The sequence below is a fragment of the Cataglyphis hispanica genome, chromosome 11, assembly GCF_021464435.1.
Source record: "Cataglyphis hispanica isolate Lineage 1 chromosome 11, ULB_Chis1_1.0, whole genome shotgun sequence".
Classification (NCBI taxonomy): Eukaryota; Metazoa; Arthropoda; class Insecta; order Hymenoptera; family Formicidae; genus Cataglyphis; species Cataglyphis hispanica.
In genome coordinates, this window is record NC_065964.1 from 4,588,555 (window position 1) to 4,615,381 (window position 26,827).

Genomic DNA, 26,827 nt, shown 5'->3' on the forward strand with positions numbered 1-26,827 from the left:
CATATAAAATATTATATAAGAGAAGTATCCTACTTCTTATCACTTTTTTGCTGACAAAAAATAAATAATTGACTGGCGTTAAAAAATAATACGGAAAAAGTGAAACATCTGTTATGAACAAAAAAATATAAATTAACAATTGCTTCAATCATATTAATAAATAATTCCATATAGGCGCAAAACATATGAAAAGTAGAAGGAAACGTTGAAATATGTATATAGTTATAAGAATATATCTCTGATTTTTCCGGCAGTGTGTGTAATAATTTATTTTTATACATCATTATTATTTTAATACAAAATATGTACACACAGTAGTAATCGAAAGTTCAAAAACTACGAATCAAGGCTGATGGCAGTGTTTGTACCTGATACTTTTAACGATCTATCGGAACTCTTTGACAAGCGTATCCGTTCTTCTGGCTTCAGGATCTCAGCTATGATCTTCTCGTCGGTGCTCCGTTCCTGCATCGATCGAGCGATCTCTTGAGATTTCTTCTTACACGGATGCGCAATGTTGCACGACTCGCTGCCAATCGAGGAACTTTCCTCGGCGACAGACGCCAGTTGTGCTGTCTGTATCTCAGTTAAAGTAAGTCTTCCGTTAATCTTGCCCTCTGCAGGACTGATAGATTGCTGTCGAGGGCTAGCCTCGGAGCTAGGAACAGGTGATTGCAGAGGATTCTCCTCTGTACCAATTGGTATCTTCAGAATGTTGATTGGTTCGACGTAAAGCTGGTAAGATTGGAAATTGTTTTAAATAACATTACACTCAAAGCTGTATGTTTATTTTTATACTTAAATTAAGTATACAATTTTTACTTTTATACTTAAATATACAATGTTTTTTATACATAAATTTAGCGCGATAAGAAAACAAGATGATAATATAACTTCGATATATAGGGCCTAAACGTAAAAATGTTCCCAAATGTAAAAATGTAAAAATGTAATATAACCGTGAACAGTGGTTTTTGAACGCTAATGTTTTAAGGAAGTATTTTTTGATCCATGTTTATAAGAAACTTTTTGTTCAGAATTAAATTTACTATAAAATCTCTAAATCTGGCCGAAACGTTTGGGCCCACTCTGTAGATATAACTTTGATACAGTTGTTTATTCTTAAATATAATGCAGAATCTTGTATGAAATGTGGAGAAAATTTTTTGCGGTGATTGTACTTTACTGTGTTTTTATTTTTAAAAATCTCGTGGATTGTGACTACATATTACCGATTATAAAATAACACTGACGCAAGCGCAAACGTCATAAGAGTCATGCGATTACGTGAGAATTGATAACAGAAATATAATTGTGGAAATATATATGTGGAACTTACTGCGTCAAATGGAGAATCTAGAAACAGTTCTTGGAGAAATCGTCGCGCCGGCATCCTGTACGTACCGGTGCTTAGGCGAGCGGCTACATCCGAAAACAAACAGGTATCCTGAAAAAAAAAAAGAAAATACGACACGAAATGTATAAATTATTCCTGCGTGTTGAGATGTTGTAGAAAAGCAAAACATACCTGAAACTTTTCGGGATACCGTTGCCTCAGTCTAAGTAACGATTGACGACTAAGACGATACCATACGGGATTTGCAAGTCGTTGTGTATGCCTAAGTATTTCTCTATACAACATAACAAAATTATAATAATTATATAACTGTATTTTCTAGCTTCAATGTACGAGTAATTTCGCAAAGAATCGTATTTTTTACTTTCGCAATTTTATGTCTTGCTCCGTGCTGGCATCCTTGCCACTCTTGCTGTGATAACAAATGAGACATGTGCGGCAATGCTCACTATCGACGTCATACTCCGAGTTGGATTCCTCATCGATCTCAGTTGTCTCTAATTCAAATCTAACAATATCCTCGAAGATATTCGGCTGCGACGGTTGAGGAGGCTCGGGAAAGATCATGAGCAGCCTCCTCGGTAAACAGATACCCATATAAAACAAGTTCTCGTTGTCATCCTCCGGGGGAGGCGGAGTCGGAGTAAGGACTACATTCTCCGCAATCCAGCTGCGGGACGAGTCGTACTCCGATAAGCTTTGCAACGAAAGACGGCCATCTAAACTGTACATCTGCAAAGATAATGACTCAATATTGCCATTATATTATTTAAGAAGGCTATTAAATAGTATTCTCAAAGAGAGATTTTGAGAACAATCCACATACTTCTAAACTACTTTGAGAATAACTGGGTCTGCGATGGCGTTGTAAACTACGTAGTCGCGCGTATCCTTCAGCATCTTGTTGGCTAAGTCTTTGTATACTCGAAACGGGACTTGGAGTTTCACCTCTCTCTCTAAAAAAAAAAATAAAAAATTAATATTAAAACATCCTGAAAAATAATAATATTCGGAAATCTAGTTTTTTGTAATGCTAATCTAAATTTCAACTAAACAAAAAATAATAAATTCTTATTTTCTTTATGTTTAAAGTTTCGAGATGATTTTTCGGGTTTCTCGTTAAAACAAAGATCAATTATTTTTAAAATTAATATAATTGCAATTATCTTTCTTGATAAATATTTTAATCCTTTTACTTACGGAAGAATATATCTCCGTGCCTCGAGATCTGTGGCCGCGCTCTCGGATCGATTCCTGGTTCGGCGCACGATGGGTTCAGGCAGTTCCGGCTTACCATCGCTTAGGCTGCGATGATGTCGCTGTACGGGAATCGGGCTTGGTACTGGATACCTAGTCGAGGGTGGCACCACAGGCCAATTATCGCCGCGTCGATGCCTGACGCATGGCCAGTTGAAATTTGCTAACGCGTCAGCGCCGGCACGCGTGGTACCGATTAGACTGAGAGCGTACATCGCGGTAGCACGTACTGAATAATACGGGCACGTCTCCGCCATGGACGCGATCATTTCGATAATACCCAGGTGACTGAGGTGTTCGACACCAGCAACGGATGTGCCCGCGTGACCGAGAGCCCATAGAGCTGATTTGACTTTGAGAATGTTGCCGTTCAAACCGGTTACAGAATGATCGTCACGCAATAACTCGACAGTCTCCGTCCTCCAACTTCGTTCCGGAGTGGTGTGCCTGGAATCGTCCACGCTAGTTTTACGACGGATCTCTATTAGTGACTCGGTCCGAGGTTGGCTCATTGTATCGTGAGTCAACTCACTTTCCAATATCTCTGAATCGAGGATCGTCTCGAGGCGGCAGCATTGCTCTACGGCTTCATCCGTACCAGACTCCTCCGACACGATACCGACGTCGTCGGTAATGGCAGCGATGGTCGTAGTAGTGACGCCAATGGGCGGACGACTTGTTCTGGCACATCGCGAGTTCGACTCTGAATCACGACCACCAAATTCCAACCAGAATCGTTGCGGTAATCGAGCAAAACGCTGTATCACATTGCGACGTAACAATAATTGCATCCCGAGATCATGCTGCGCCAGCTGTCCAATCAGATGCGGCGGCACAAAAATGTCATGCGGTACCATCGCTACATTGCTGGTCCTTCTTTGATAGCTTCCGGTCTCATCGCGTTGACGACGCGTCAACGCGTCATGTATCTCGCCTTCCACGAGTCCTACATATCGTTCGGCAAAACCGCCAGGTCCAATCCACTTCTCCAGCTCCTCCGATGGCGCGGCGAGGCTCGTGAAACCCTGCTGAAGAGAGTAAAGCCGAATCTTCAGCAGATAGCCCTTGTCACCCAAATGTTGCGGCCATCTGTCCCAGTCACACGATTGTCCGACTTGCTGCAATAACACTTCCAAGTACTCGGTCTCATTGCAGGCTTCATGTAATGTTTCCAACGCAGCTAACGCCACAGCTGTAGTGGTATCAAACAACCGATCCGCCAATAACGACATTGCCCAGCGCACGGCGTCAGACATTCTCGCGCGGAGTATTAACCGTAAGAACTGCGTAGCATATAAACGCGTACTCCATAAGGTTGCCTCGGAAATAATCTTGCTTAATAGCTTCCTGTTAGGACCGTCTCGGGAATAATCCAAACTGGAAATAATCAGTTTGACATAGCAATCGTGATTAGTGGCTAGCGCGAGATCTTGCAGCTTCTCCAACAGATTGAAGCTCTTGAGAACTACCGTTCCCTTGGCCGAGTAGCTTAACTGTCCAAGGAAAAGGAAATATTTCTGACAACACGTAGTAGACATGTGACGTGGCGAAAACAGACAATCATGCGCGGATTCGGCGGTACGAATGTTACTGATCTGTTCGGCGACGTCGCCGATCAGCTCATTGAGTAATCGCGCGCCCTCCGGTTCATGTAATTCCAACAAGCAATTCAATAAATCACAGCCGGCGAGAGTTGCTTCACGCGCCAATGTCGCGTTCGTACTCAGCTCAACTCTGCTATAACCATTCCACGATGGTCTAAAGTAACGTACGAGCCGTTTCATAAACAATCGATGATCGGAATCGTGCAGGATTCGCGTCGCGTCTTCGCGTGATCGAAGAATCGCCCGCACTATCGGCCAATTCCAGGCGAGAGCATCTTTTGAGCTGAGCACTTGTGCATCCTTCAACAATGGCGTAATCGGTGATTCACGGCCGATTCGCAGCCAGTGCCTACCGGACGGTCGTTGACGTCGTGGCAGAGTCGGACGTAACCAGGTGCCGGCCTGAAGAATCCGATCGAGGAAGAGACTTGCCGGGGTAGGTCTGCGTCGCATCATGGTGTGCATTCGCTCAAGGATTGTGATCGCCGCTAATGCCTGATGTTTGCCGGTGCTAGCATGCTCCAATAGATTCGGCAGCGGCGGTGTAAGATCGCAAAGTTCGGACGGTAGAAGCGAATGAGCGAGATGTAGCAATGCTCCTAGAAGAACCGCCGCACGCACCGAGATAAACGTGTCGCTGGAGACGATGGTCTCTGCAAGAGCTCGATGAAGACCGCATTCCAGAAGAACGTACACTAACAACGCTGAGTGTATTTCTGTGATGTTGGGACAATGCGACGAGAGAGATGGTAGTATAAACTTTCCCTCGGCGGCGACGAAACCTTCGGATAGCTTCCACGAATCCCGCGATCTGCTGGGATCCACTGCGGCCAACGCGACATCGGGCTCGTCGGTCCATGTAGGCAGTGGCAGGTCTAACAGCTGGTAGAGTAATTCCAGCACAGCGCCACGCACTTCCAATTGTTCCACATACAAGATATCCGCAATGGCCTTGAGTCCCGAATTATTATCCGGTCGGCAGAAATGAAGAACGCCCGAGTACGAGCGAAGAATGCTTAGCAGCGCTAGTTTGCTCGCGGCAAATCTTTGTTCGCGCTCCTCCTTGGTTCTCTCCATGCTCGAGGAGTGAAGTTCACAGTAGGGTGCGGCGAAGCATAAAAGAGAAACGCTACTGCGTGTGTCGGGATTGTTCAACAAGCGCAGCAGCACTCCAACGATGGATTCGACTGCAGCAGCGCTTTGACCGGTCATCGCAGCCCTTGCCAGTGCGCCGACACCGCCGCAACTTATCAATAGATTCGAGTTCAAAACACCTAACTCGCACAGGGTTGCTAAAAACGCTCTAAATGCACGATCTCTCTCTTCTATGCCACTGTTGGTCAAACTAATTAGAGATCTCGCTAAAGCGGGACTGAAATGCTTGGGGGCTAATACCAGGATTCTCCTAACGAGTCGAAGAGCCTGTATCCTCTCCATCTCGTTGCGTAAATTAACATCCATGCTACGCGCCACGAAATACGGATATTGTAGCTTGTTAATCGCGATGACGTCTTGTTCCTTCTTAAGCATGTAACGCACCGCACGTAGCGCGGCGGCGCGCACCTGTGTTGCTTCATGAACCAGAGCCACGCGCAAACTAAAATAATGAAAACAGTTTTGTAATTTATCAAACAATCTTAATCAGCATTCTCTTCTTTTTCATCAATATTTAATTACACAGGCCAACAAAAAATTTTGTCAAATAACTCTAATCAGAGTGTTTCTTATAAATTTTCGGCCATAAAAAACAATGCCGCTGTCCAAATTACTCCATCATGTTAGGTTTTAAAGTTATTTTGAATTTTAAGAAATCAGCGATTTTTCATTCTAAAATTCAAAATAGCTTCAAAACCTGATATAATGGAATAATTAAACACCTACTCTGATTACAGTTACTCAACAAAAATATTTTTGTCGCCCTGTATTATTATATATAATAGATATTTAAGTGCGAACAAATCATACCAACAAAACAAATCTTCTGCAGTGTATCCATAATCCTGGGAATCGGTTTCGCTAATCAATTTAACAATAGCATTAAGATACGCTAGCTTCTTTGCACTTGGAACATTGTGACACTGGCAAAGATTAGTTAAGACTTCCTTAACATTCTCCTTCAATCCTACAAAGTAAATTAATTACTCCTCTGATCATACATAAATATTTTATAATAAAAAGGAGTAACCAAAATATATACATGTATATATCACAGGCGAGAAAAGAATAACAATTGAAATAATGCCATCGAGGGATATTCTCTCTTTTACATACAGACTGATCTGAAGAAAATCTGCAATAAAGAATTTACTATATATCCCTAAATAAATTTAATTATCCCTTGTATTTTAGATCAAACTGAATAAGGATATTTTTCAAACTCTTGAATGGCAATAGATCAGTATCATTCGATATCGTTGAAAAATATCTACATATTTCTCGTCGCTGAAGTATCCGGCGAACCGATTGTTGACGAGGCAGCTAGGCAAGAGTTGCGCAATATTGCGTTCGCCAGACGCAAGGTAAACAAATACACGTAAGTGCGAAGTAAATTATAACGTCGTCGATAGCGCTGAGGATGAGGAGGGGATGAAGGAGGGAGGGTACGACGTCCTGTAGCAGGTTAGGTTACTAACCTCTTGACAGATCGAGCTGTATGCAATTGTCCTCGCTGTCTTGGCGACCTGTAATCAAAAAGAGACGCGAGAAGAGGAGACGTGAAGTGCGATTCATTTTCAAACATTTCACGACTCTTAAATTACAATAACGTGAACGCACTTCGATGAGATCGGCCGGTGCGTAGGCTCCTACCCCATATCATCCAGCTCGAGATTGCCATTGTCCGTCTGAACACGATCGGCAGATCGTCCTCCGACGATCTTCCGGATCTTCTCCCTTTCAACCGTCGTAATCACTTGACTTCGTCTCGACGACGCTCCTCCTCCCAGTGCGTGCGTGATCGTCGCGCGTCATCCGCGCGTCGCGATATGTCATTCTCCGCTACGAGCGGGAGCGCCGAAGCTACACTACGAGAATATGCGTGAGAAAGTGCGGATGTGCGCGAGTGCACGAGTGCCTATCGACGAACGTGTATCTCGTATCGCGCTCTGAATTTCGAAGCAGAAGCGTCACACGAGAGATCGACGGCGGAGAGACAAACCGCTGAACGACGGTACCCGTACCACTCTTCGTTCAGAGCTGTTTCGCCATCTTTTCCGAACAGCTGGTTATCGCGACTCGCCGGAGATAATTCACGGCGGCGAGAAACGAAGACGCGAGTTCTCGCAATCGCGCACCCTCGCTCTCGTCACTCCGATCTCCGATTTCGCGCTTCGCAAGCCCGGCTGTAGCAAACGCAAGCGATGCGAACGCGCGGCGCGCTGCGCCCATAAACATACGAATTAATATAGACGGGCATATCGTTAATTATTAAAGATCCTCTAATAAGAGATTGGCTATAAGGGCATTCAGAGGGTCACCTAGTATTACAGTTTATGTCACGTATATTATAATATCGCGTATATCCGGGCGGAGAATCGGAACACAGCTCAAAATATTGATGTAAAAATTTTATAAAGTGAGGAAATTCACTAGGGTATCTACGATTTCATTTGTCAAAATCTAGTAAATCTGCTCATTTTTGTAATTTTCACTTTATTTCAAGATACAAGTACAGGAATATTTAAAAAAAAGTCCGATGGTGAAAAATCAAATTAAATAAAAGAAAAAAAGACAAATGTGTACGCAAACTTTTGCACGGTATTGTATATTGAACTTTTCATAACTTAATTGGAGGAAAAGATCAAGATTTTTTTTTAAATTTTTAAGAGCATAAATACTATTAATTGTTAATTTTATTTCTAGCAGAAGATAAATGCTATCTTGTCTTTTTAATGCTTTGTTCTTTGTTTAAAAAAAAAAATTTAATTTTGAAGATAAAAAATAAATTGCGCTCGGTACAGGAAGTACTTTATAAATATATACACACGCGTATCTGATCTGATCCTAGGCATTCGTATGTCGTAATTGTATAGTCATTTTGTTAAGTCTATCTTTGGTGCGTTCAAAAAATTCGTCTAAGCAGAGTACTGTTAGATTGACCAATCAGAATAAAAATGACCAAAGTTTTCTTTGTTCCAATTGGTCAATCAAATTCTACTCTGATCTGACGAATAGGATTTTTGAACACGTCTCTTATCCGGAGTGAATAATGCTGAAATCGGTTATGTGTACTTGATCATTTATTTATTTATATTTTTCGTAAAAAACTTTCATTTTTCGAGATGTATCTTGTTGGATTAACAGGCGGCATTGCTACCGGAAAGAGTACAGTCGCTGCTATCTTTCGGGAGCATGGCATTCCTGTTATAGATGCCGATTTAATTGCACGGAAAGGTTAGAATTGCATTGTACTTGATCCTGCAATTATGAATATATTATATATACAATAATTTTTAAGCTAATATTTTTTTATTTTCTTTTATTAATTCTTTCTTCCTTAAATAACATTATATTTCTTTTCTGATCTTTTTAAAATTTTGGTATGTGCTATTAATATAAATTGTATATATATATTCACTCTTTAATTAAACTATTTAAAGGACAACTTTAATGTAGAAAATAATGTATCGATATATATCTAATTACAGTCGTCGAACCGGGAAAGCCAGCATGGTATAAAATACAAAAAGAATTCGGTCCGGATGTGTTTTTGGATACCAAATATTTGGACAGAACAAAACTCGGCGATTTAATATTTAACGATGTTGAAAAGAGAAAAAAACTCAATGCCATTACACATCCTGATATATATAAGGAGATATACTGGCAAACTATTAAATATTTTCTACAAGGCTATCCGTTTATAGTCATGGACCTGCCATTGCTTTTTGAAACAGGACATATGTTAAATTACTTGCACAAAATTATAGTTGTAACATGGTATGCATACATTTCAATCAATATATCAAAATAGCATGTTGATATTTTAAATAAGTAAATATATATAAAATGACTTTTAGTTCTTTGAAGCTCCCATAAATTTTATAATCTACTTATTGTTTCCAGCGAAGAGGATCTTCAATTACAACGTTTAATGGAGCGCAGCGGATTTACAGAAGCTAAGGCAAAAATAAGAATAGCTGCACAAATGTCCTTAGAGAAGAAAGCCGAGATGGCAAATTTTGTAATTGAAAATTCGGGTAGCGTAAGGGACACTAGGGAACAGACAATAAAAGTGATTAATGTATTAAGATGCTCTAAGCATCATTGGAAATTGCGCTTTCTAGTCGGATTTTGTTGTACCATATTGTTAGCTGGTGCATGTTGGTTAAGAAACAGAAGCTCCAGATCTTCCTCTACGACATAAAATTATTTTTTATTACAACTAATCAATTTAGACAAATAAAAGTTTGTTCCGTTGTAAATTGTAGTTTCATGGTAAAAGCAAATACATGTTTAATTAAATTGTACAGTAATAGATTCACACAAAAAAAATTCCAAAATAGATAAAAACATTAATTAATTAATTAATTAGAAAACATTACTCTTGCTAGATAAATTGAAGTATGAAAAGTAAAGATACTTTTTCTTTTACTTTACTTAGTAAAGATATTTTTTTTTTACTTTTGTAGAAAAAGTTTCTGTGTGATTATAAACCGTGCAATATTAAATAATTTTATTTACAAACAACCAGAACTACTCTTCTGGTTATAATGTGCTGTAGCTAACAATAGAGCAAAAGGGATATACATAATTATATATGTGTGCATATTTGTATGTATATGAATATGTGTCCACTGAAAAAGTATTTCATTGACAAAATGAAGACATCTCATATTCAGCACTTAAACTAGATCATACAATAAAAAAAATAAGAAAGAAAAAAAAAGAAAATAAAGTGATACAATTTATTGAGTTAAAGCAGACAACTTTAATGTATTTTATATTGAATTATGATAACATAATTAACACTACCTTTTTATTATTTTTATTGAAAACGGATGTGTGAATTCGTGTGAATGTCTCGTGTAATTAGTCGATGCATTTATTATAAACCAAATGTAAAACGTTATTCAATGATAAATGTATAAAAAATAAAATTAATGACTATTATAAATACTATTATAAAAATATATGATTATATATCATATGTATTTCTCTAAAATATTATATGTATCTCTTTTCTTATATAATATATAAAAACTATATATATATCAATTATATAATCACAAAAAAATCCTTTTTCATCTTTTTTCTTTTATAGTGAGAAACTGAAGAATTTCAAATTATAATTTCACTATTTATACACAAGTCTTGCACTTGCAAGAATACAAAAGTAAAAATCACGTTCGTCTTTTTTTCTTTTTTAATAAAGTGCTTTTTAACATAAATTCATACGTAAAAGATTGTTCATACATAATTGTATGCATATATAAAATACACGAGTACATAGTGCTCAATTTCTTAAATGCTAATTATCGCAAAATATATACAAGTGTATAGAGTTGATTAATAACGTGACTTAAAATCAGATGCCCATTTGATTTATAACATGTATTTGTTATATGTATATGTGTGATCTGATACGCTCGTATATGGGCTATAAGTATAAATTTTTCATTGCTTTTATCCTAATATTTAAACAGAAAGCTGTTTGTTTAAGTAAATTATAGGGACCGGTAAAGAACCGTGTATATATAGTGATAAGTACTTAATTAAAGTATTATTTTATAAGAGTAATTAGCTTATATATATATATATATATATATATTAAAAGCGGAAGTATAAAATACACTTTTCTTTCGATTAATCTAAAGAAGAAGCAATATGGAATACTATGTACAGCATTGTGTACATAATATTCATTATTAATTAATATGCAAAAACTATACTAAAAGGATTATTTTATATAATTTATTCTATAAACAAGGAGAATAACTCACTTGATTTTGAAACACGGAATATTTCGCTTAAGCAAATTGAACAAGAGCTTCGAAATTAATTCTCATCCAATAGACAAACTTTTGTTGTACTTTTAGTACCGTAATATTATACTGAAGTTCTATGAAATCAGTTCAAAGAACAGTACATTCACACAGTACAATTTTTCTCGTTTATATATACATATATTTTTTTTTCATTCTGCTACAATCATTCTTCTTTGTACTTATGTTAACATATTAATCTAAATGAGAGTCATTCTCCTTATTTACGCCCGTTTATTTTACAATTTTATCGACAATTCTTTAATGTCACTATTATTGATATAATTTCAATTTAGTTCTATGCACATATAGAGAAACGAGATTTATAGAGACTATGTATAATATAATGTATAGAGAAAAAGAAGATACAAAGGAACATAATGTCATGATGCAACTAACATGTCCTGATTGTAGATTGTCGTTCCTATTATTCTACAACCATACAAACTTTGGATATATATATATTCGCCGACAGTATTTGCCTACGATTATTATGCTATATAATCGACTGTATATTTCTGATACTATTCACACAGAAGATAAAAAACAAAAAAATTTTTTTATAGTTTTTCACACAAATATAAGATAAACGTACCCCGTAAGAATTTGAATGCAAACTCGATTATAATTATTAGGAGGCAAAGGGATAGAATCTATTTTTAACTAAATATAATTTGACTTTATTTATTTTTAACAAAAAAATTATTTATTTATTTTTAACAAAATTGTTTTAAACTAAACATCCGTTTTCTTTAGGTTCTATCTCTATGTAAATAACTAGAGAAGTTAAGAAATTTAAGATGTATGTGAATATTACACCAATGTAAATATTTCTATTTGCTATATCTGCAATACATCTGTGTCATTCCACAGCCACTGATCTGTCTCTGTATTCCGTTCTTTGTACTTTTAAAGTACATTGGTTTCTTGTAAGAGAAACATGATTTAGTCAGAAGATGTTATATTCTTGATAGCCAAGTATGTAAGTATCATATATCCGTCGACATCTTGTCAGAATACAACTGTTATCCATATTCTTCTGCTACGCGACTTACTGCAAGACAGGCCTAAGTTCTTGAGACATAATGGGATAAGAAACGAGAGGTGCGGTCGCGCCGGATATCGACAAAGGTAGGCTTGCGGGCTGCTGTGTGTTGGGTGGTTGCTGATTGGTAGCTTGGGGAGGTCCGGAGCCGCTCATCGAGATGGTCTGTTGCGCCATGGTGACTATCGGTGGAGGTATCGAAACTGGAGCCATAGAGACTGCCGCAATCGAGACGGGCGCTACAGTTGCGATGCTCACAGGAACGGTGGCTACGCTGGCGGTGACTGTCCGAAGAGTGCCCGCGGCCACGGCCGCGTTGACCATCTGTTGAGGCGTTGGAGCTTGTGACGGCGGAACTGTATTTGTAATTGTGACCGCCGGCACCGTTACAGCCGTTACATTTGCGGTTCGTTTGCCCGACATCCTTAATTGAGCATTTTGATCCAACAGAAATTCATTCGTCGCCGTCAAATCGCTAACCTAAGACGGAAAAGTGAGAGTTAGAACACAGTATAAATAAATAGAAATAAAAACATTGTCTATTCAAATTTTGTAAAAATTCCTTGATCTCTCTTCCAGATGCTCTTGTTTAAAATTCCAAGTGAGAATATTTTAAAGATTCTTTGATGCAACTTTCTTAAATAATTATAATATAATTTTTTTGTATATAATATATTTTGTGCATGCGTTTTTTAATAATTTTCATTCATATGAGAAGAAAACACAGAGCTGTTTCAAATAATAAGCAAATGTACTGAAAAAACTTAAAAGCTTTCGTAAGATGGGAGTAGACACCTAATTAATATTTCTATCGATATTTTGTAATAAATACACCTGGGTATTTAAATCTTATATACCTGTTTCTTCAATTCCTCAATTTTTTTCCTCAACAATGCATTTTCATCTTCAAGTACGATAGCCCGTGCCTCGTTGCGCGGTATCACAGGATAATAGTAACTCGGCGTAACTGCCGGTTGAGTGGCGTGCTGCTGGCCCACGATCGTAGAAGCGTCGAAATGGACGACTGTCTCACCCGAGACTATCCGTCTCTTTGGTTCCGGCGGTCCGATGTAATCGGCCGGATGTGTGTTGTAACCGCCATTATTGGCAACCAAATTGTTATGCTGATCTTCCATTTGCCAGTGAAAACTGCAAATTTATGAAGAAGGAAATCGTTAGAAATAAAACGCAAAATTTTAAACTTATGTGTAAAAAAATTTATCATTAGACGAATCGATCGACTACGAGAGATTGCTTACTTTCTGTCCTCCTCGTATCTGCGATTCTCGCCACCGGCACCACCGCCGTTGCTCGTGCCGTTGAAATTGTGCTGCGGTCTGGACGCGTTGTGATGCGGCGGCGACATTAGATTGTGCTGCGGCTCCTCCTTCTTCCAATGTCTGAATTTACAGTTGGCTCTCTGGCAACTGCCCTTGAGAAAATCCTTGCACAACGGATAATCCGACTTGTCGTTATTACCGATTTTGGATCTGTTGAGAACGTGGGGCGGTAACTCGCCGGTCGCCCGGAAACGCTTCTCCTCGCTTTCCGTGCAATGAAGAAATTTGCAGCCCGGCCAATTGCACATGCCGTTCTGATAATCATGGCAGAAGGTGTATTCCTCCACCGGATCGTCGTCGGAACGCTCGTGTAGGTACTTGCAACGCTTCCCGCGATGGCACACATTTCTCAGAAAGTCCCTGCAGATGCGATTCGCAAGGTCGGAGGTGTCTGTCGCGTTCACGTTCAATCCACCCGCCATCCCGGTCGCCTGCTGCTGATGCCCCGCCGTCCCGTTGTCCAACTTTTTCTTCAGTTTTTTCATCGATGAAGCATAGCGGTCGTCGTCGTACCTTCGATCAATCGATGGAACCGGCTAAGCACGGCTAATACGTTGTGCGAAGTACAAGGGATCCTAAGTAAAGGAAAAAAAAGTGAGATATATAATACGATGGGAATTTAAAAATACATAATAATATTATTACAGTGCACGTACGCTACATTGAGAAAAGCTCTATTGCTTTAATATTATTTAATATTCGCTCGTGACAAACAATACTTACGAAACCGCGAAATAAGTTGTTAATTGCGCGTTAATTTACTCTCTTACTAGCGTAATATATATCTTCAATAGAGCGGCGCGCTCTAAGCTGAAACGTGAATTAAGGAGTATTAAGAGTAACAAGACGAGATTTCTCAATTTGAATTAAGTTAACTTTTATCTTTATTTTCCCTTTTCGTATAATACGGCTATTACATCGGTAGTAAGATTATATCAACATTATTATGTACAGTATTTTTATCTATCGTTTACTTATTTACTTTGATAAATCCGTGATACATACGTCTCTTAATCCGTCAAGAAAATTAAGATCGAGCCTAACGATCGTCACTCGCATATTTCTTGAAAAATGTGTATCACGTAGATTTTTGTTCTTTCGCGACGCACTGATACGAATAATTCTTTAATTAATGCGATTGAAGTAGATGCGCGCTGCGAGCGATGGCACACTCTCTAAATAACTAATGAATTAAGAAAATACTGTCAATTTTTGCGTCACACGTTCGTATCAAAAGAATCGATTAGAAAACTACAATTATCGTGGAATTTTCTTTAGGTAGAGGATATCAAGGTCATTCCTCAACGATCGACAGAATAGTCTACTATGAATGCGGAAAAATTTTCTTCTTTTTCCAAAAAGTAAATGTACTCACTTATCATTTATTAGGTCGCTCAAACAGATATGCTTTTGTATTGTCACGCTATTCAGTTATAGAAAGAAGAGAGAGAGAGAGAGAAAGAGAGAGACGATAAAAAGATATCTTTATGCAATTACAGTAGGAAGGATCCGGGATTCATCTCGCATTACGATGCGCTTTGCGGTAAATTTTCACTCGTGAATAATGAACCTATGATTAGAAGAGAGAGAGAGTAATGTTGTAACATATAATATACGTATGTTGATATATATGTGAACGCGGCAATCAAGATTCCCCTTCTCACTCTCTTACAAAAGTACGCATTCGTCTTAATTCGGCCTCTCAACTAAAGAAATTAAAAAAAAAGCGTGTTAGAATATATCCGAATATATCGAGTATGTATCGTTTCGCGCGCAGACTCGCCTTCTACAATTAATTATTTATGTACAAATTATTTATAAAGTATTTCACGATCGAAAAATGTGCGCACTCGAGACGCGGATGCGAAGAGAGTATCCTCGTAAGCTCGCAAACGATACAACTTAATCTTTAATCTTTTAATATGCTGACGCGCTTATAGAAAAAACGCGTATCGTTTTAAATAAACAAATGTTACAACGAAATACACGATATCGTGAATCCAGATTTGAATTATATTACGAGATATGATACTTAGCAGCTTGGCAGCATGTTGAACATTTTACGTGATATCGTATCTACATTCCCCCTCCCCCCTCCACATGTAATTTCCAGAGAGCGTGAGTTGCGAGGCTTCTGGTTTCGATATCCGATGTATTTCTTTCCCGATCTTTGATTTTGATCCTTCCTTGTAATGCGTGATAACGCCCATACAAAGCTCGCTTACAAGATTCGTTACGAGAAACTTCCCTAATTCTTGTCCTTAACTCGGACTGGGAAATTAAACAATTATATATATATATATGTACAATTCTTAGCGTTTGTTCGTATAAAAAACATTAAATTGCATCGAGAATAAAATTTACGCATACTTATGCTGAATCCGATTGTCCTCTCGATGAGATTTCAGTCGCGTCCAATATTACAAGGAAAAAAAAAAAAAAACAAAGAGAGAGGAGGAGAGATGGAACGCGTTTGTGTCGTATATACATAATTATGAGAAAAGAATATTGGACGCGCGGAGAAGAAGAGAGAGAGAGAGAGAGAGAGACAGAGACGCGAGATTAGAATATTTTCTCCAACAGCATCCACACGAGCATGATCGCGATAGGCGCCACATAATGTATCGGCACGGTGTAAGTCGTGCTCAGCAAATCACCACACTGCGCCTTGAGCGACATGTATTTTTTCGACAGCTCCGCTTTCTCCTCGACGAACGCGTTGTATTTTTCCTTCACTATAACCAGCTCCTCGTTGACCTCCTGAATACGCTGAGCGTCGTTCTTCACGCGATAATACAGCTCCCGCAATTTGTCGATGACGATCTCGCTCGGCTCCCGGATCAGCCAGTCCTTCAGCTCCTCCATCTCCCTCTTAACCGTTCGCTGCGCCTCGTAGCTGTCCTCGCTTCTTAACGAATCTAAAGAGCCAATTAATGTCTGTAGCATATAGTCCCTGCTCGAGTAAGCCTGCTGCATTGCTGCGTCGTTCTTTACGACAGGTTTCAAGGTCTTGATGTAATCCCCTTCTACGCGCTCTTCGCACTCGCCGTCCCCCGGCGCGACGGGTTCATTTCCCGCTGTCTCATCGCGTCTGTTGTCTATCGTATCGTCGACGATTGAGTTGTCCGGTACGTCTTCGGCTGCTGTTTCTCCCATCTCCGCGATGTCGTTGTCATCTTTGGCAATTTGTTCCGTTGGCTCGCGATGCACTTCCAACTGTTGATCGTTCTCGACATTAGCGAATCGAACTTCCAGCTTGCTCTGCTTCAATTCCGCTTCCATTGTGTCTAGCTCTTCCTTTTTATTCTCTATAACAGACTTTTCGCTGTCATCGTTCGTAATACTGCACGTGTCGTCGGTCGCTTCCGAGTTTGTGTCCGAGTCGCCGTTGGAATCCAGATTAGCCAAGTTTCCGTTGACCAAAGTTCTTCTAGACGACGGCGGTGGCAAGATATATTCCGTGAGGCTGTCGTCGATTGTCGTCTGCAGATCGTCCAGCTGATCTTTGGTGAAGGACAAGTCGGAGTTGACGGATTTCAATTGCTTCGTATCCGCGTCCGGCGAATTGATCTGATTATCCTGCTCACTCTTAGAGAAGTAAAGATTGATATCGCTATCTATTTCGATATTGTCGACATGAATGGAATTCAATTTGTTGAGAATAGCATTTATAGCCTCTATAGGATTTTCGTCGGTCTTCGAATCGAAATTCTCGCTCACTTCCAGCTTTGAATTCATATCCTGCAAAGTCTGCATATAATTTCTCAAGGCGGTAATCTGCTTGTAAATATTAACAGAATCCAATCGGGAATCGCGCAATCTCGCTCGCAAGTTCTTCTCGATTCTCGATTGATCTTCAATCCGTTTCGCGAGATCCCGTTTTTCCTGCTCCGCGATAAGTAGCATATCCTTCATCTTCTCCTCGCTCTCTAAGAGTTTGTTGGTGGTTTCTTGGAGTTTCTTCTGAGTTTCCGCGTATTTCGCGCTAAGTTCCTGAAGTTCCGTTTGAGTATATTTGGCTACATTGTGTAAACTTTGACACTCCTCCTCCGTTTCGTTCAGACGTCCCTCTAATTGTACCAATCTCTGAGTAACCTCCAGTTTCTCCTGCAGTATCTTCTGTAACGCTTCCTTAGCCGCATTCTGATATTGCGCTTTCTCATCCTGAAGCTTCGCTAATTCGTTTCTGATCTTGTCCTCAGTATAATTTTTAGAATAAACCGCTAATTGACTTTCAACGGTCATTACCCACGACAACAGACGGTCTTCTGTGATCAGTGCTTTCCACGATTGATTGGCAGCTTTACGAGTATTTTCCACTAACTGTTGCAGATAGCCCAATTTAGAATAGAGAGCTTTCTCTCGCCTTGAAGCTTCTTGCATTACTTGATTAAGCTTATAAAGATCCTCGAGAGATACATTTCCAGCAGGTGAACTAACAGAGGTGCTGAGACTAGCCTTAGCCTCCTTTCCATCCGGCAGATATAATTTTAAGGTAGCGACTATACATCCATGGGTAACTTTCTTTGTACTTTCTACAACGTCCACTCCAAATTGCACTATGTCCCCGGAACATACCTCCTTGGGTGTTGACTCCAACCCCGAGGCACTGAGTCTTTGATTATTGACAAATGTACCATTGCTGCTGCATGTGTCTTGCAGATAAAACTTACCGGAGGAATACCACAGCAATGCATGATTCCTAGACAGTACTTTGCAATCGAAGATCGCATTATTTGGCGCGGCTCTTGCCCTGGCTACCGAACGACCGATTTTGACAGGTTGCTCCAAGGTCAACGTACGCTCCTGGAAGGGATGAGAATTGTCTCGACAGATCAGAACACCTTTGGCAGTCATTTTGTTGTTGTTCTGTGTATTATTTTGGCTCAGGTTGGAATTGTTCTGCCCAGCGGGCGAACTGGCATTTTGTACCCAACCACCGCTGCTGGCTACAACCATAGCCGCCGAGATGAATAATATTCGAGCGAGTCCGAGGATAAGTCTTTTCGCAACGGATCCGTTGTCCGGCAGCACAGCAACAACAGCGACAAAAATGTGAAAATTACTCCAAGGTATTGTAATGACACTCCCACTGCGGAAGATAATCTTTTTAATATACAAATCTTCACTTCACATGTATAGAATACCTGAGCGCGCGATCCTCAAACTCGGTCACGAGGTAATTGCGACACGATCCTTCGAGATCCATCGCCGGATGCGACGAGATGTGACGATACTGTATTTGGTATGTTTTCTTCGATATAAAGATATCACCTTCAATAAAGATTCACTCTGTACCGCCCGTCACCTCCCCCGCGACCCGCGACACCTCCTTTATTTCCTCGTGAAGATCCGTCCGTACGAATGTCTCGGGGCTCGTCAACACGTCCCTGATGGCCAAGGAACGGCTTCCTCGGACGCGTCGATTCTCTCCGGATAGGATCGAACCCGAGGCACACACTCGCGGGATACACTCGCAGGACGTCCCTCGCCTCGCAAAGAGAGACGGAACACGTCGAACGTGATTACGCTGTCGCGTAATCTCGCCCGTGGCGTTTCTTCATCCGCGCCAGCTGCTCGCTCGCGACGAGCCCGGTTCCGATGCGCGGCGGGGACGACGTGCCGCGCGAGGAACGACCGGGACGAATCGCGAGTTTCGACGACGGCGCTCCGGATCTTGGCGATCGAACGAAAAATATCGCGCACGGACGACGTATGGCCCCCGTGAAAATACAACGGTTCGCGTTCCTCTGCGACACTGATCACTAGTGCCGTCCAGTTCCGCGTTCCGCTGACTCCGGGAGCGCCATGGGGCGGCAGAGGGAGGGGGGGAGAGCGACGCGAATATCTATCTTACCTACTTCGCGTAGGACGTATATTTGCCCTGCAATCGCGAAAGTTCAGAAAAAAAAACGAGGAAATAAAAAAAACCTCGTTCTATAAAATTAATAAAAATCTTTCTTTATTATAGATCGTATGATATAAAAGCTTGTATTGGAATCTATAATAATGTTCGTCCACTAGTGATATATTACAGTGAATTTATACTGCACACATAAATAGAAATATTAACAATATATTTTTTTCAGTGATATAATGATTTTATATCAAGCAACATATATACATAGAAATAAATAATACTTGAAGATCAAGTGAGTTAGAAAAAAAGAAGAAAACGTGAGAAATTGTATGAAAACTGTTTAAGGGAATAGAATATTTTTTGTTGCAAAACTTATGAGAATATTTTAATTCGTAAAAAATTAATTTCAAGTTCTTTCTTACTTGTTATGAGATCTCATTTCCGAAAATTTATAAGAATCAACGTTTCAAACAGAAACTGCAGCTTGTCAAATTGAAGTATAACCTAATAAAGTCAAATTAATATTTTGCAATATCACATTGTAAAATATTCATTCTGTTAATAGAAAAAAAAAGATCATTTTTCTATATTATAAAAAATTATTATAAATTATTTAAAGCCATTAATAACTTTTTAAAAGACAAATATTGATAATTAAAATAATTTTTCACATTCTACTACAAGTAGAACTACAAATCTTATAATCTTATTAAAAACCTGTTATTTTATTTTCAGATTTACAAAGTGCTATAGTTTTCTATTAAATATTAATTCCATTTGTAAAAATGTCAGATGACGAAGATTACATGTCTGATAAATTTTTACAAGGTTCTGAAAAGAATGTTTCATCGAGTCTTATACATAGACACTCTGATAGAAGAGAATTTGCACTAATGAAAAAGAAAAGTGAAATTGAATCGAGGATGAAGGAGCAAAATAAATCGATACGAGTAGTTGAAGCAGAAAAAAGGGAGGAAGGCTTATCGTCTGCTATTACTAGTACAAATAAGGGTCTGTACTTTGTACATATGTATTATATGGATATATATTGTATATTATACATTAGAGCAAATATGCACTTGATGTAATATAAGAATATTTATAAAAAGATTATTTTAATATGTAATAAAAAAATAAATATTTATTTCTTCTTTAGGTTTCGGAATGCTTATGAAAATGGGATATAAGCCTGGTCAAGGCATAGGCAAGACTCGATCAGGAATAGTTGAACCAATTTCTGTAGAAGTTAAAACGAATAGACATGGTCTAGGCAAGACATTAAAAAAAACAGAATTGTATAATCGCAAGAGTATGAACGCAAAATTAGATAATATGGATACAAGAGATTTTCGTAGCAGAATAGCGCAAGAAAAAACCGAACAACTACAAAAATTCGATTTATGCAAAAGTCAAAAAGTATGTCAAGATTTAGATACTAAAACAAATGTTACAAAACCTCAAGAATCATGGTTTTGGCCAGAAGCAAGTAAAGAAGAAAAAGAAGCTAACGATGATGACTTTGATGACTCTGATGATAGCGATGAAGAATCAATCAGTAATTTAGAAAAACTTGACATTCTTACTAAATATTTAAGAAAGACATACTTTTACTGCATTTGGTGTGGAGTGAAGTTTAATGACGAAGACGATTTAAGAGACAATTGTCCGGGAAGTACAAGAAGTGATCATTGAATATATTTTTACCAATAAAGCTATATATTAAAAAAAAAGTTAATATCAATGAAAACATTCCTTAATTAGGATAAATAATTTTAGATAATATGATAATATATTTTAAGAAAAAACTTTAAGTAAATAACGTTAAATGGTCAATTTATCGTGTACACGAGACATAAAAAAGCCATTAACCGTATGATGCAAAATATTGAAAAAATGTCTCGAGCGAGAGAAAATCGAATATCGCCCAACCCTAAGAGCAGAAGGGAGTCGTTACCCCCTTGAATCTCTCAGTCGAGCTATACTATTAAGGCAGCAGGGGATCCGCTCGCGTTTCTTGCCTCTTACATACAATAGGAAGTGGGAAGTTACCTATAAAAGCATCTGTTTGATTTTCTCCTTTCTCATTTCACCCAGACCTTTGCGGCGAGCCTCTTTACTAAATTTGCATCAATAAAGCGATATTATATAATGTTGGTAAGCCCAAAATCCTTATTAATTCTCGTGATTTATGCTACGATCAACGATGCCGAGATAACTGAAATAGACGATGAGAGCTGTGAGACTTTACAGTCCGAAGTGCACATTACTAAGGACGAATACGATGAGATAGGACGTCTGAGAAGAACATGTAGCGGTGATATATCGGTTTCTAAATGTGAAGGATTCTGTAATTCACAAGTACAGCCAAGTGTTATCACTACTACAGGCTTTTCAAAAGTAAGTTGATGGTAGCCAAAAAAATTCCGCGCCCAAAAGAAGATGCGTATATCATGTTTCTTAAATTATAATTATCTTTTTATAAATACAGGAATGCTACTGCTGCCGAGAGAGTTATTTAAAAGAAAGATTTGTCATTCTGAATCAATGTTACGACGTGGATGGAATCAAATTGATAGGCATGGACGACGAAATGATGGAAATTAAGATACGAGAACCCGCTGAATGTAAATGCATCAAGTGCGGTGACCTTGCAAGATAAAAGTGGCATCAAGATTTAAAATTTTGTGAAAATTCAAATTATAACTATTATGTAACAATTACAATGATAGATAGAAAATAAAAATAAAGATATTATAATCACATTAAAGAAATAAATTCTATAAATAAATAAATTTTTGTCCAACATATTTGCAATGTGAATCCATACAGTTTGAACATATGAAATATGTAACTATTGTATACACATGTATGCATTTTTACCTATGTGACAATAAAATTCCACAGATTAATTTTCTTTAAATGTATGAATTGATATCAATATATATCCACACAACATATATATCTACATCCTTTTGTATGTTGTTACATACTTTTAGACAAATATAACTCATTCAAATAAAAATTTAATATATTTATTTCGCACATACTTGACAGTTTATCTCTTCTTATCAGATTTATTTGCTATATAAAAATACTTTTTATCAAAACTAAAAACAATTCCTCATTGACAAAAATGTTCATACAAAAAAAAATTGATAACTTTTTTAATGATTTAGTGATTTCAAGCTATTAGAGAATTAATGCAAATGAATATTATTCGATAAATTTCAGGTTTAATTTTTTTCAATTCAGTTTTTTAACACAGATTTTAAATCTCAAAATTTGAGATTTTGGCTTTAATATATTTAACATTAAAATTTGAAAAATGTGAAATTGTAGAAAAAATTAAATTTATGTTAGATTTCAATGAAGAGAAAATTGTTTTAGTTTTTAGCAAGACATTTTTTTTTCATCCGCAAATCTTAGTATGCATATTATAAGAAAGAATCAGTTTTGTTAAATTATTAATTATAAATAATTGTTATATAAGATTTTTCGATTTTTCCAAATTTGATTCAAATTTTCAATTCGCAAAATTTTTAATATCATAACTTAATCCTAAACTAAAGTTTTGTTGTAATAAAATCTAATTAAAATACACAAAATGAAAAAAATGTGCTATACTATTTTTTTTGTTTGATTGCTTATAAATCCTATTATTAATAAATTAAATATCTTACTATCAAAATTTAATTTTTAAATTGTAAAAAATAAAATTATAAAAAAATATTCCATAAATGAAAAGAATGAATTTATTCTGGTCAAATACTTGTTATATATTGTGTGTCTCATCTATAAATAGAAATAATATAGTCATTTAAATTAAAAATGTATGATTGAAATAATAGATAGCAAAAAATTATTTTTCTTATAATTGTATCGCAGAATAATTTTATAACTAAAAAATATATATTGGGATACAATATGTACTATATTTTCATGTAAACCTTAACATTTAATAATATCTTTAATATATCCAATAAATTATGTGTGTGTGTGTGTGTGTGTGTGTGTGTGTAAAAGGCTTAAAACCATATTTACAACATAAACCAATATATGATTTTTATATATGTTAATTGTATATAAATATATACTTTGTAATTTTTAAATAAAGATTTAACTATTATAGCAAAAAAAATGAATTCAAATATTAAATATATACATTCAGGAAATATGTTAGAAAGCATTTTCTTATATATTTTTCTTATATATGTATATACATAGGTGACTTTCTGACATTGTTAAAATATGGCCAAAGGAAGGGAGAAAACATGGCCACCTATGGTGTATAAAAGCTTACGACCTAAGACTTACAAGCACAGTAAAGTGCTAGAAAGGGAAGACAATGTATCGCTCAAGAAGCAAATTCTTCTGTTACTTTGGTGAATAGTTATTTAAAAAATATACTCACAAATTAATGTTCTCAGTTTGTCTCTTTCTCACAATTGTATGTAAAATAAGTAATACATGATAATAAAATATCTACTTACTGCGCACAGCAATCAATGGATTATTGATGTGCTTGTTGTACGGGAGTGCAGAAGCAATTGTTGGAGTCGACGAATGCCAGGCAACCCGTGTGATACACTTTCTTCAATATCCTGGTTGTGTCCCAAAGCCGATTCCCAGTTACGCATGCAGAGGACGATGCAGCAGCTATCTGCAGGTAAGAGAAATACGAGTTAATAAAACAATGTCATAAAATATGAGTCAGTTGACAGTTTTATAAATTATGGTAACAATAAATTCTATTTTATATCGTTTGAAAATAAATCTTGAAAATAATTCAGCTGATATTTGTACTCGCAAAATACGTCAAAGATATATTATTCTGTACAATTGTTTTCATAAATTACACAAAAACATGTTTTCAATTTCAACGAATATCATGATATGAAAAACTTTATATATAAACTTTATATATTTATAAAATATATACATAAAAAGAGTAAGAAGCACTTTTTCTTAAGATTATAAACATAAGTTGTTGCGACCGATATAACATTGCAAATTCGTATCACGCTTGACATTTGATGACGAGAGCCCGTTATCTTCCTCTTTTTTTATTCTCTCATTTAATGCAACGGAATAAAACACGAGTAGCTTGAACGCGCGTAATAAATATATACGCGTTCGGTTTGTTGACACGCACAGGTGTCCGGATCCAAGATGTGGCAAATGGAGAGAAGCTGCATGTGTTGTCAGGAGAGCGGCGAGAGAGAGGCTAGTGTGTCCCTGTTCTGTCCGAGAGCGAAACCAGGGGAGAAGAAATTCCGGAAGGTGAGATTCTACCTCGTATCTTCCGCGTTCGCCGCGGACGATCCGCGGGCCCGGGGCGTCCGCGGAGTCACGTTAGAATCAACGTACGAACGATCACTCACTTCTCCACCGACCGTTCGCTCAAGTCAGCACTGTCAGCAGCGAAGCCTTCCGCGACAACCGCGAGTCTCCCGCGGCCATGTTGTTTTCGTATCGCTTGATGATCATTGTCCAATCGGCGATCAGGACGCGGACACGGAACGTGGACCGCGAGCGTGGGCGCCTGATTCGAAAAGGAGGAGATGCGAGTTCTCCGATTGTTCTTTTTTTCTTTCTTTTTTTTTTTTTGAGGGAAGAGGATTCTTGGAGTTCTTTTCAAGAGTCTATCAAAACGCGAAACGCGATTTTATTTGACTCAGCTTAGCGAAATGTTAGATGCGTATTTTATCTTTGTCTTTTTACCAGGTGATTACCAAGGCGCCTTTGGAATGTATGTGCAGACCTTGCACCAGCGTCGAAGAATATGCGATAATCCCTCAAGAAATCGCGGGATTCGCCGACGAGGGTCCTTTTGCAACATCGGCGCATTTCAGAAGATCCTCCGGCTTACAATAGAGACACGTATCTATATATCTCTTTTGGCGCATTTAATATTATTCTCTGAGAGATTGATATTGTCGACGAGCAGCAATGGATATTTTAAGAAACCGGTAAGAAGAAATCCTTTCGAATGTACTGGTATTATTGTTTTCTTCAAGTATGTAAGAGCGCGAGACTCTACAATAGATTTCGATATGTAATATATGCCTACATAATTTTCTGTGCAAGAATAAATTAAAATATTTTTATCTCATTGACATGCTCGAGAGAACAAGATTGACAGTTTTCATATGACACGGAATTCTTTTCCTTTTTTATTTTTTTATAACATAATTTATATATTAATGGAAATATATGTATGTGTATACTTCGCGACGTGTTTCGAACATACACAACATTATCTTTATATTATGTATACAGGATGTCTCATCAAAAATGGTCCCTTTTATCTTTTATTGTATAATATTGTATAATTGTATTCATTTCAAACAGCGCTACAACTTTTATTGTCTCGAAATATCTATTGTTATAAAAAATATGCAAATCGTTCATCAATACAGATAGCTTATTTTGAACTATTTAATTTGATGTAGATTTGTCATGGTCTATCTCTTTTAGTTCAAAAGAGAAAAAAAGATAGCCACTTTTGGTGAAACATGCTGTATATATGTAAATTCCTTTCTTTACATGTGTCAAAATAAATGAACAAAATGAGTACATATGTGTAACAATATTACAGAATGTCCCATATAGATAGGGGATATCAATATTCATATCAATATTCCTTGTGATATTAGTAAAAAAAAGAGATCTTTCGAAAACTAACTGCATTTTCGGGAATTTTACTAAAGTAAAAAGATGCTTATTTCTCGGAATACGGCATCGTATCCTATATATCTGAAACATCCTGTATACCTGCGTGCTTGCACGCGATAAAACGTCAACGTAATGCGTCATCGCATATAATAGTTGTACGCGAAACATTGCAAAGGCAGCTTCCACAAGGTGATCTTGTAATCCCATGTTAAAATCTCTTTTTATTTATTATCCCCACATTATTTCCTCAACAGTTTTCTTTTATTATAAATATAAATTAGTATTACTTTATTTTTATATATCTGTGATTCACAAGAATCACGCATGTACACTGCGAAAATCTTACGCTTCCTTTTTTCTTCTTTGCTGTATTTACTATTTTCCACGTTCTCTGTATGTCCTTCGTATGTAGTATCTCTATAATAAATGTATACTCGCGTATACATTTTTGTATATTTCAATCCCTTTGATCACAAAAAAAGAAAAATAGATTGAACAAAACGCTAATCTTTTTTGTTCAATATAAGCTATCTTATATCTTTCTGCAAATCCTGGATTTTTTACTTAGTCTGAAAGAATTGTGGATGCAATGAGAGTTTTAAAGAATTATCAAAAAATAAAAAAATCTAATTTTGATAATCAAAAGGAAGGGATGTATGCGCGTCGGGAGCGGAGGAAATGTATTGTTACAGAGAAACACTGTAAC

At 37.4% G+C, this 26,827-nt stretch overlaps 7 protein-coding genes across 13 annotated transcripts; 4 read left to right on the top strand and 3 right to left on the bottom strand.

Moving 5' to 3' along the window:
- Positions 1-237: 237 nt before the first annotated feature.
- Positions 238-7,587, bottom strand: LOC126853089 (rapamycin-insensitive companion of mTOR). The gene is made up of 9 exons (XM_050598519.1): positions 6,994-7,587; positions 6,852-6,899; positions 6,184-6,340; positions 2,558-5,815; positions 2,184-2,313; positions 1,722-2,089; positions 1,529-1,631; positions 1,340-1,447; positions 238-735 (listed from the first exon to the last, which is right to left on the bottom strand). Exons 1-9 carry the CDS (start codon positions 7,052-7,054, stop codon positions 337-339), a joined length of 4,632 nt encoding a protein of 1,543 aa, XP_050454476.1. The 5' UTR covers positions 7,055-7,587; the 3' UTR covers positions 238-336.
- An 825-nt stretch (positions 7,588-8,412) lies between these two features.
- Positions 8,413-10,137, top strand: LOC126852837 (dephospho-CoA kinase). The gene is made up of 3 exons (XM_050598055.1): positions 8,413-8,610; positions 8,865-9,156; positions 9,283-10,137. Exons 1-3 carry the CDS (start codon positions 8,499-8,501, stop codon positions 9,581-9,583), a joined length of 705 nt encoding a protein of 234 aa, XP_050454012.1. The 5' UTR covers positions 8,413-8,498; the 3' UTR covers positions 9,584-10,137.
- Positions 10,138-10,556: 419 nt separating this feature from the next.
- LOC126852830 (zinc finger CCCH domain-containing protein 10-like) lies at positions 10,557-24,077 on the bottom strand. Of its 3 annotated transcripts, none has more exons than XM_050598041.1 (4): positions 23,937-24,077; positions 13,506-14,161; positions 13,104-13,395; positions 10,557-12,726 (listed from the first exon to the last, which is right to left on the bottom strand). In XM_050598041.1, the coding sequence occupies exons 2-4, from the start codon at positions 14,069-14,071 to the stop codon at positions 12,253-12,255; spliced, it is 1,332 nt and encodes a 443-aa protein (XP_050453998.1). In that variant the 5' UTR covers positions 14,072-14,161; positions 23,937-24,077; the 3' UTR covers positions 10,557-12,252. The 3 variants fall into 3 exon arrangements, with proteins under 3 accessions (XP_050453998.1, XP_050453999.1, XP_050454000.1); XM_050598042.1 differs by lacking the exon at positions 23,937-24,077 and adding an exon at positions 18,734-19,337; XM_050598043.1 differs by lacking the exon at positions 23,937-24,077 and adding an exon at positions 18,260-18,397.
- LOC126852824 (sarcolemmal membrane-associated protein) lies at positions 14,439-18,738 on the bottom strand. Its single transcript, XM_050598031.1, has one exon. It carries the CDS (start codon positions 18,543-18,545, stop codon positions 16,149-16,151), a length of 2,397 nt encoding a protein of 798 aa, XP_050453988.1. The 5' UTR covers positions 18,546-18,738; the 3' UTR covers positions 14,439-16,148.
- Positions 19,422-21,139, top strand: LOC126852834 (G patch domain-containing protein 11). Of its 4 annotated transcripts, none has more exons than XM_050598048.1 (4): positions 19,422-19,597; positions 19,676-19,773; positions 20,182-20,457; positions 20,603-21,139. In XM_050598048.1, the coding sequence occupies exons 3-4, from the start codon at positions 20,232-20,234 to the stop codon at positions 21,136-21,138; spliced, it is 762 nt and encodes a 253-aa protein (XP_050454005.1). In that variant the 5' UTR covers positions 19,422-19,597; positions 19,676-19,773; positions 20,182-20,231; the 3' UTR covers position 21,139. The 4 variants fall into 4 exon arrangements, with proteins under 4 accessions (XP_050454005.1, XP_050454007.1, XP_050454004.1 ...); XM_050598050.1 differs by having other exon boundaries at positions 19,676-19,738; XM_050598047.1 differs by having other exon boundaries at positions 19,422-19,773.
- On the top strand, positions 21,586-22,238 carry LOC126852838 (partner of bursicon). Its single transcript, XM_050598056.1, has 2 exons — positions 21,586-21,843; positions 21,935-22,238. The coding sequence occupies exons 1-2, from the start codon at positions 21,595-21,597 to the stop codon at positions 22,103-22,105; spliced, it is 420 nt and encodes a 139-aa protein (XP_050454013.1). The 5' UTR covers positions 21,586-21,594; the 3' UTR covers positions 22,106-22,238.
- LOC126852836 (bursicon) lies at positions 23,711-26,747 on the top strand. 2 transcript variants are annotated; one of them, XM_050598054.1, is made up of 4 exons: positions 23,711-23,828; positions 23,946-24,112; positions 24,601-24,726; positions 25,171-26,747. In XM_050598054.1, the coding sequence occupies exons 1-4, from the start codon at positions 23,792-23,794 to the stop codon at positions 25,318-25,320; spliced, it is 480 nt and encodes a 159-aa protein (XP_050454011.1). In that variant the 5' UTR covers positions 23,711-23,791; the 3' UTR covers positions 25,321-26,747. The 2 variants fall into 2 exon arrangements, with proteins under 2 accessions (XP_050454011.1, XP_050454010.1); XM_050598053.1 differs by lacking the exon at positions 25,171-26,747 and having other exon boundaries at positions 24,601-25,124.
- Positions 26,748-26,827: the final 80 nt, after the last annotated feature.

Bases quoted from the DNA above. Each gene is read 5' to 3' on its own strand.
- LOC126853089 (XM_050598519.1), bottom strand. From the start codon at position 7,054: ATGGCAATCTCGAGCTGGATGATATGGGGTAGGAGCCTACGCACCGGC. The intron at 2,090-2,183 runs GTATGTGGATTG...TTATCTTTGCAG, and splicing joins ATTCTCAAAGTAGTTTAGAA to ATGTACAGTTTAGATGGCCG. The intron at 1,448-1,528 runs GTATGTTTTGCT...TTTTTTTTTCAG, and splicing joins GGTATCCCGAAAAGTTTCAG to GATACCTGTTTGTTTTCGGA.
- LOC126852836 (XM_050598053.1), top strand. From the start codon at position 23,792: ATGTATCGCTCAAGAAGCAAATTCTTCTGTTACTTTG. The intron at 23,829-23,945 runs GTGAATAGTTAT...TACTGCGCACAG, and splicing joins CAAATTCTTCTGTTACTTTG to CAATCAATGGATTATTGATG. The intron at 24,113-24,600 runs GTAAGAGAAATA...TGACACGCACAG, and splicing joins GATGCAGCAGCTATCTGCAG to GTGTCCGGATCCAAGATGTG.
- LOC126852834 (XM_050598047.1), top strand. From the start codon at position 20,232: ATGTCAGATGACGAAGATTACATGTCTGATAAATTTTTACAAGGTTCT. The intron at 20,458-20,602 runs GTCTGTACTTTG...TTTCTTCTTTAG, and splicing joins TATTACTAGTACAAATAAGG to GTTTCGGAATGCTTATGAAA.
- LOC126852824 (XM_050598031.1), bottom strand. From the start codon at position 18,545: ATGGTTGTAGCCAGCAGCGGTGGTTGGGTACAAAATGCCAGTTCGCCC.
- LOC126852830 (XM_050598041.1), bottom strand. From the start codon at position 14,071: ATGAAAAAACTGAAGAAAAAGTTGGACAACGGGACGGCGGGGCATCAG. The intron at 13,396-13,505 runs GTAAGCAATCTC...ATAAATTTGCAG, and splicing joins AGATACGAGGAGGACAGAAA to TTTTCACTGGCAAATGGAAG. The intron at 12,727-13,103 runs GTATATAAGATT...TTTCCGTCTTAG, and splicing joins TTGAGGAATTGAAGAAACAG to GTTAGCGATTTGACGGCGAC.
- LOC126852838 (XM_050598056.1), top strand. From the start codon at position 21,595: ATGTTGGTAAGCCCAAAATCCTTATTAATTCTCGTGATTTATGCTACG. The intron at 21,844-21,934 runs GTAAGTTGATGG...TTATAAATACAG, and splicing joins CTACTACAGGCTTTTCAAAA to GAATGCTACTGCTGCCGAGA.
- LOC126852837 (XM_050598055.1), top strand. From the start codon at position 8,499: ATGTATCTTGTTGGATTAACAGGCGGCATTGCTACCGGAAAGAGTACA. The intron at 8,611-8,864 runs GTTAGAATTGCA...ATCTAATTACAG, and splicing joins CGATTTAATTGCACGGAAAG to TCGTCGAACCGGGAAAGCCA. The intron at 9,157-9,282 runs GTATGCATACAT...TATTGTTTCCAG, and splicing joins AAAATTATAGTTGTAACATG to CGAAGAGGATCTTCAATTAC.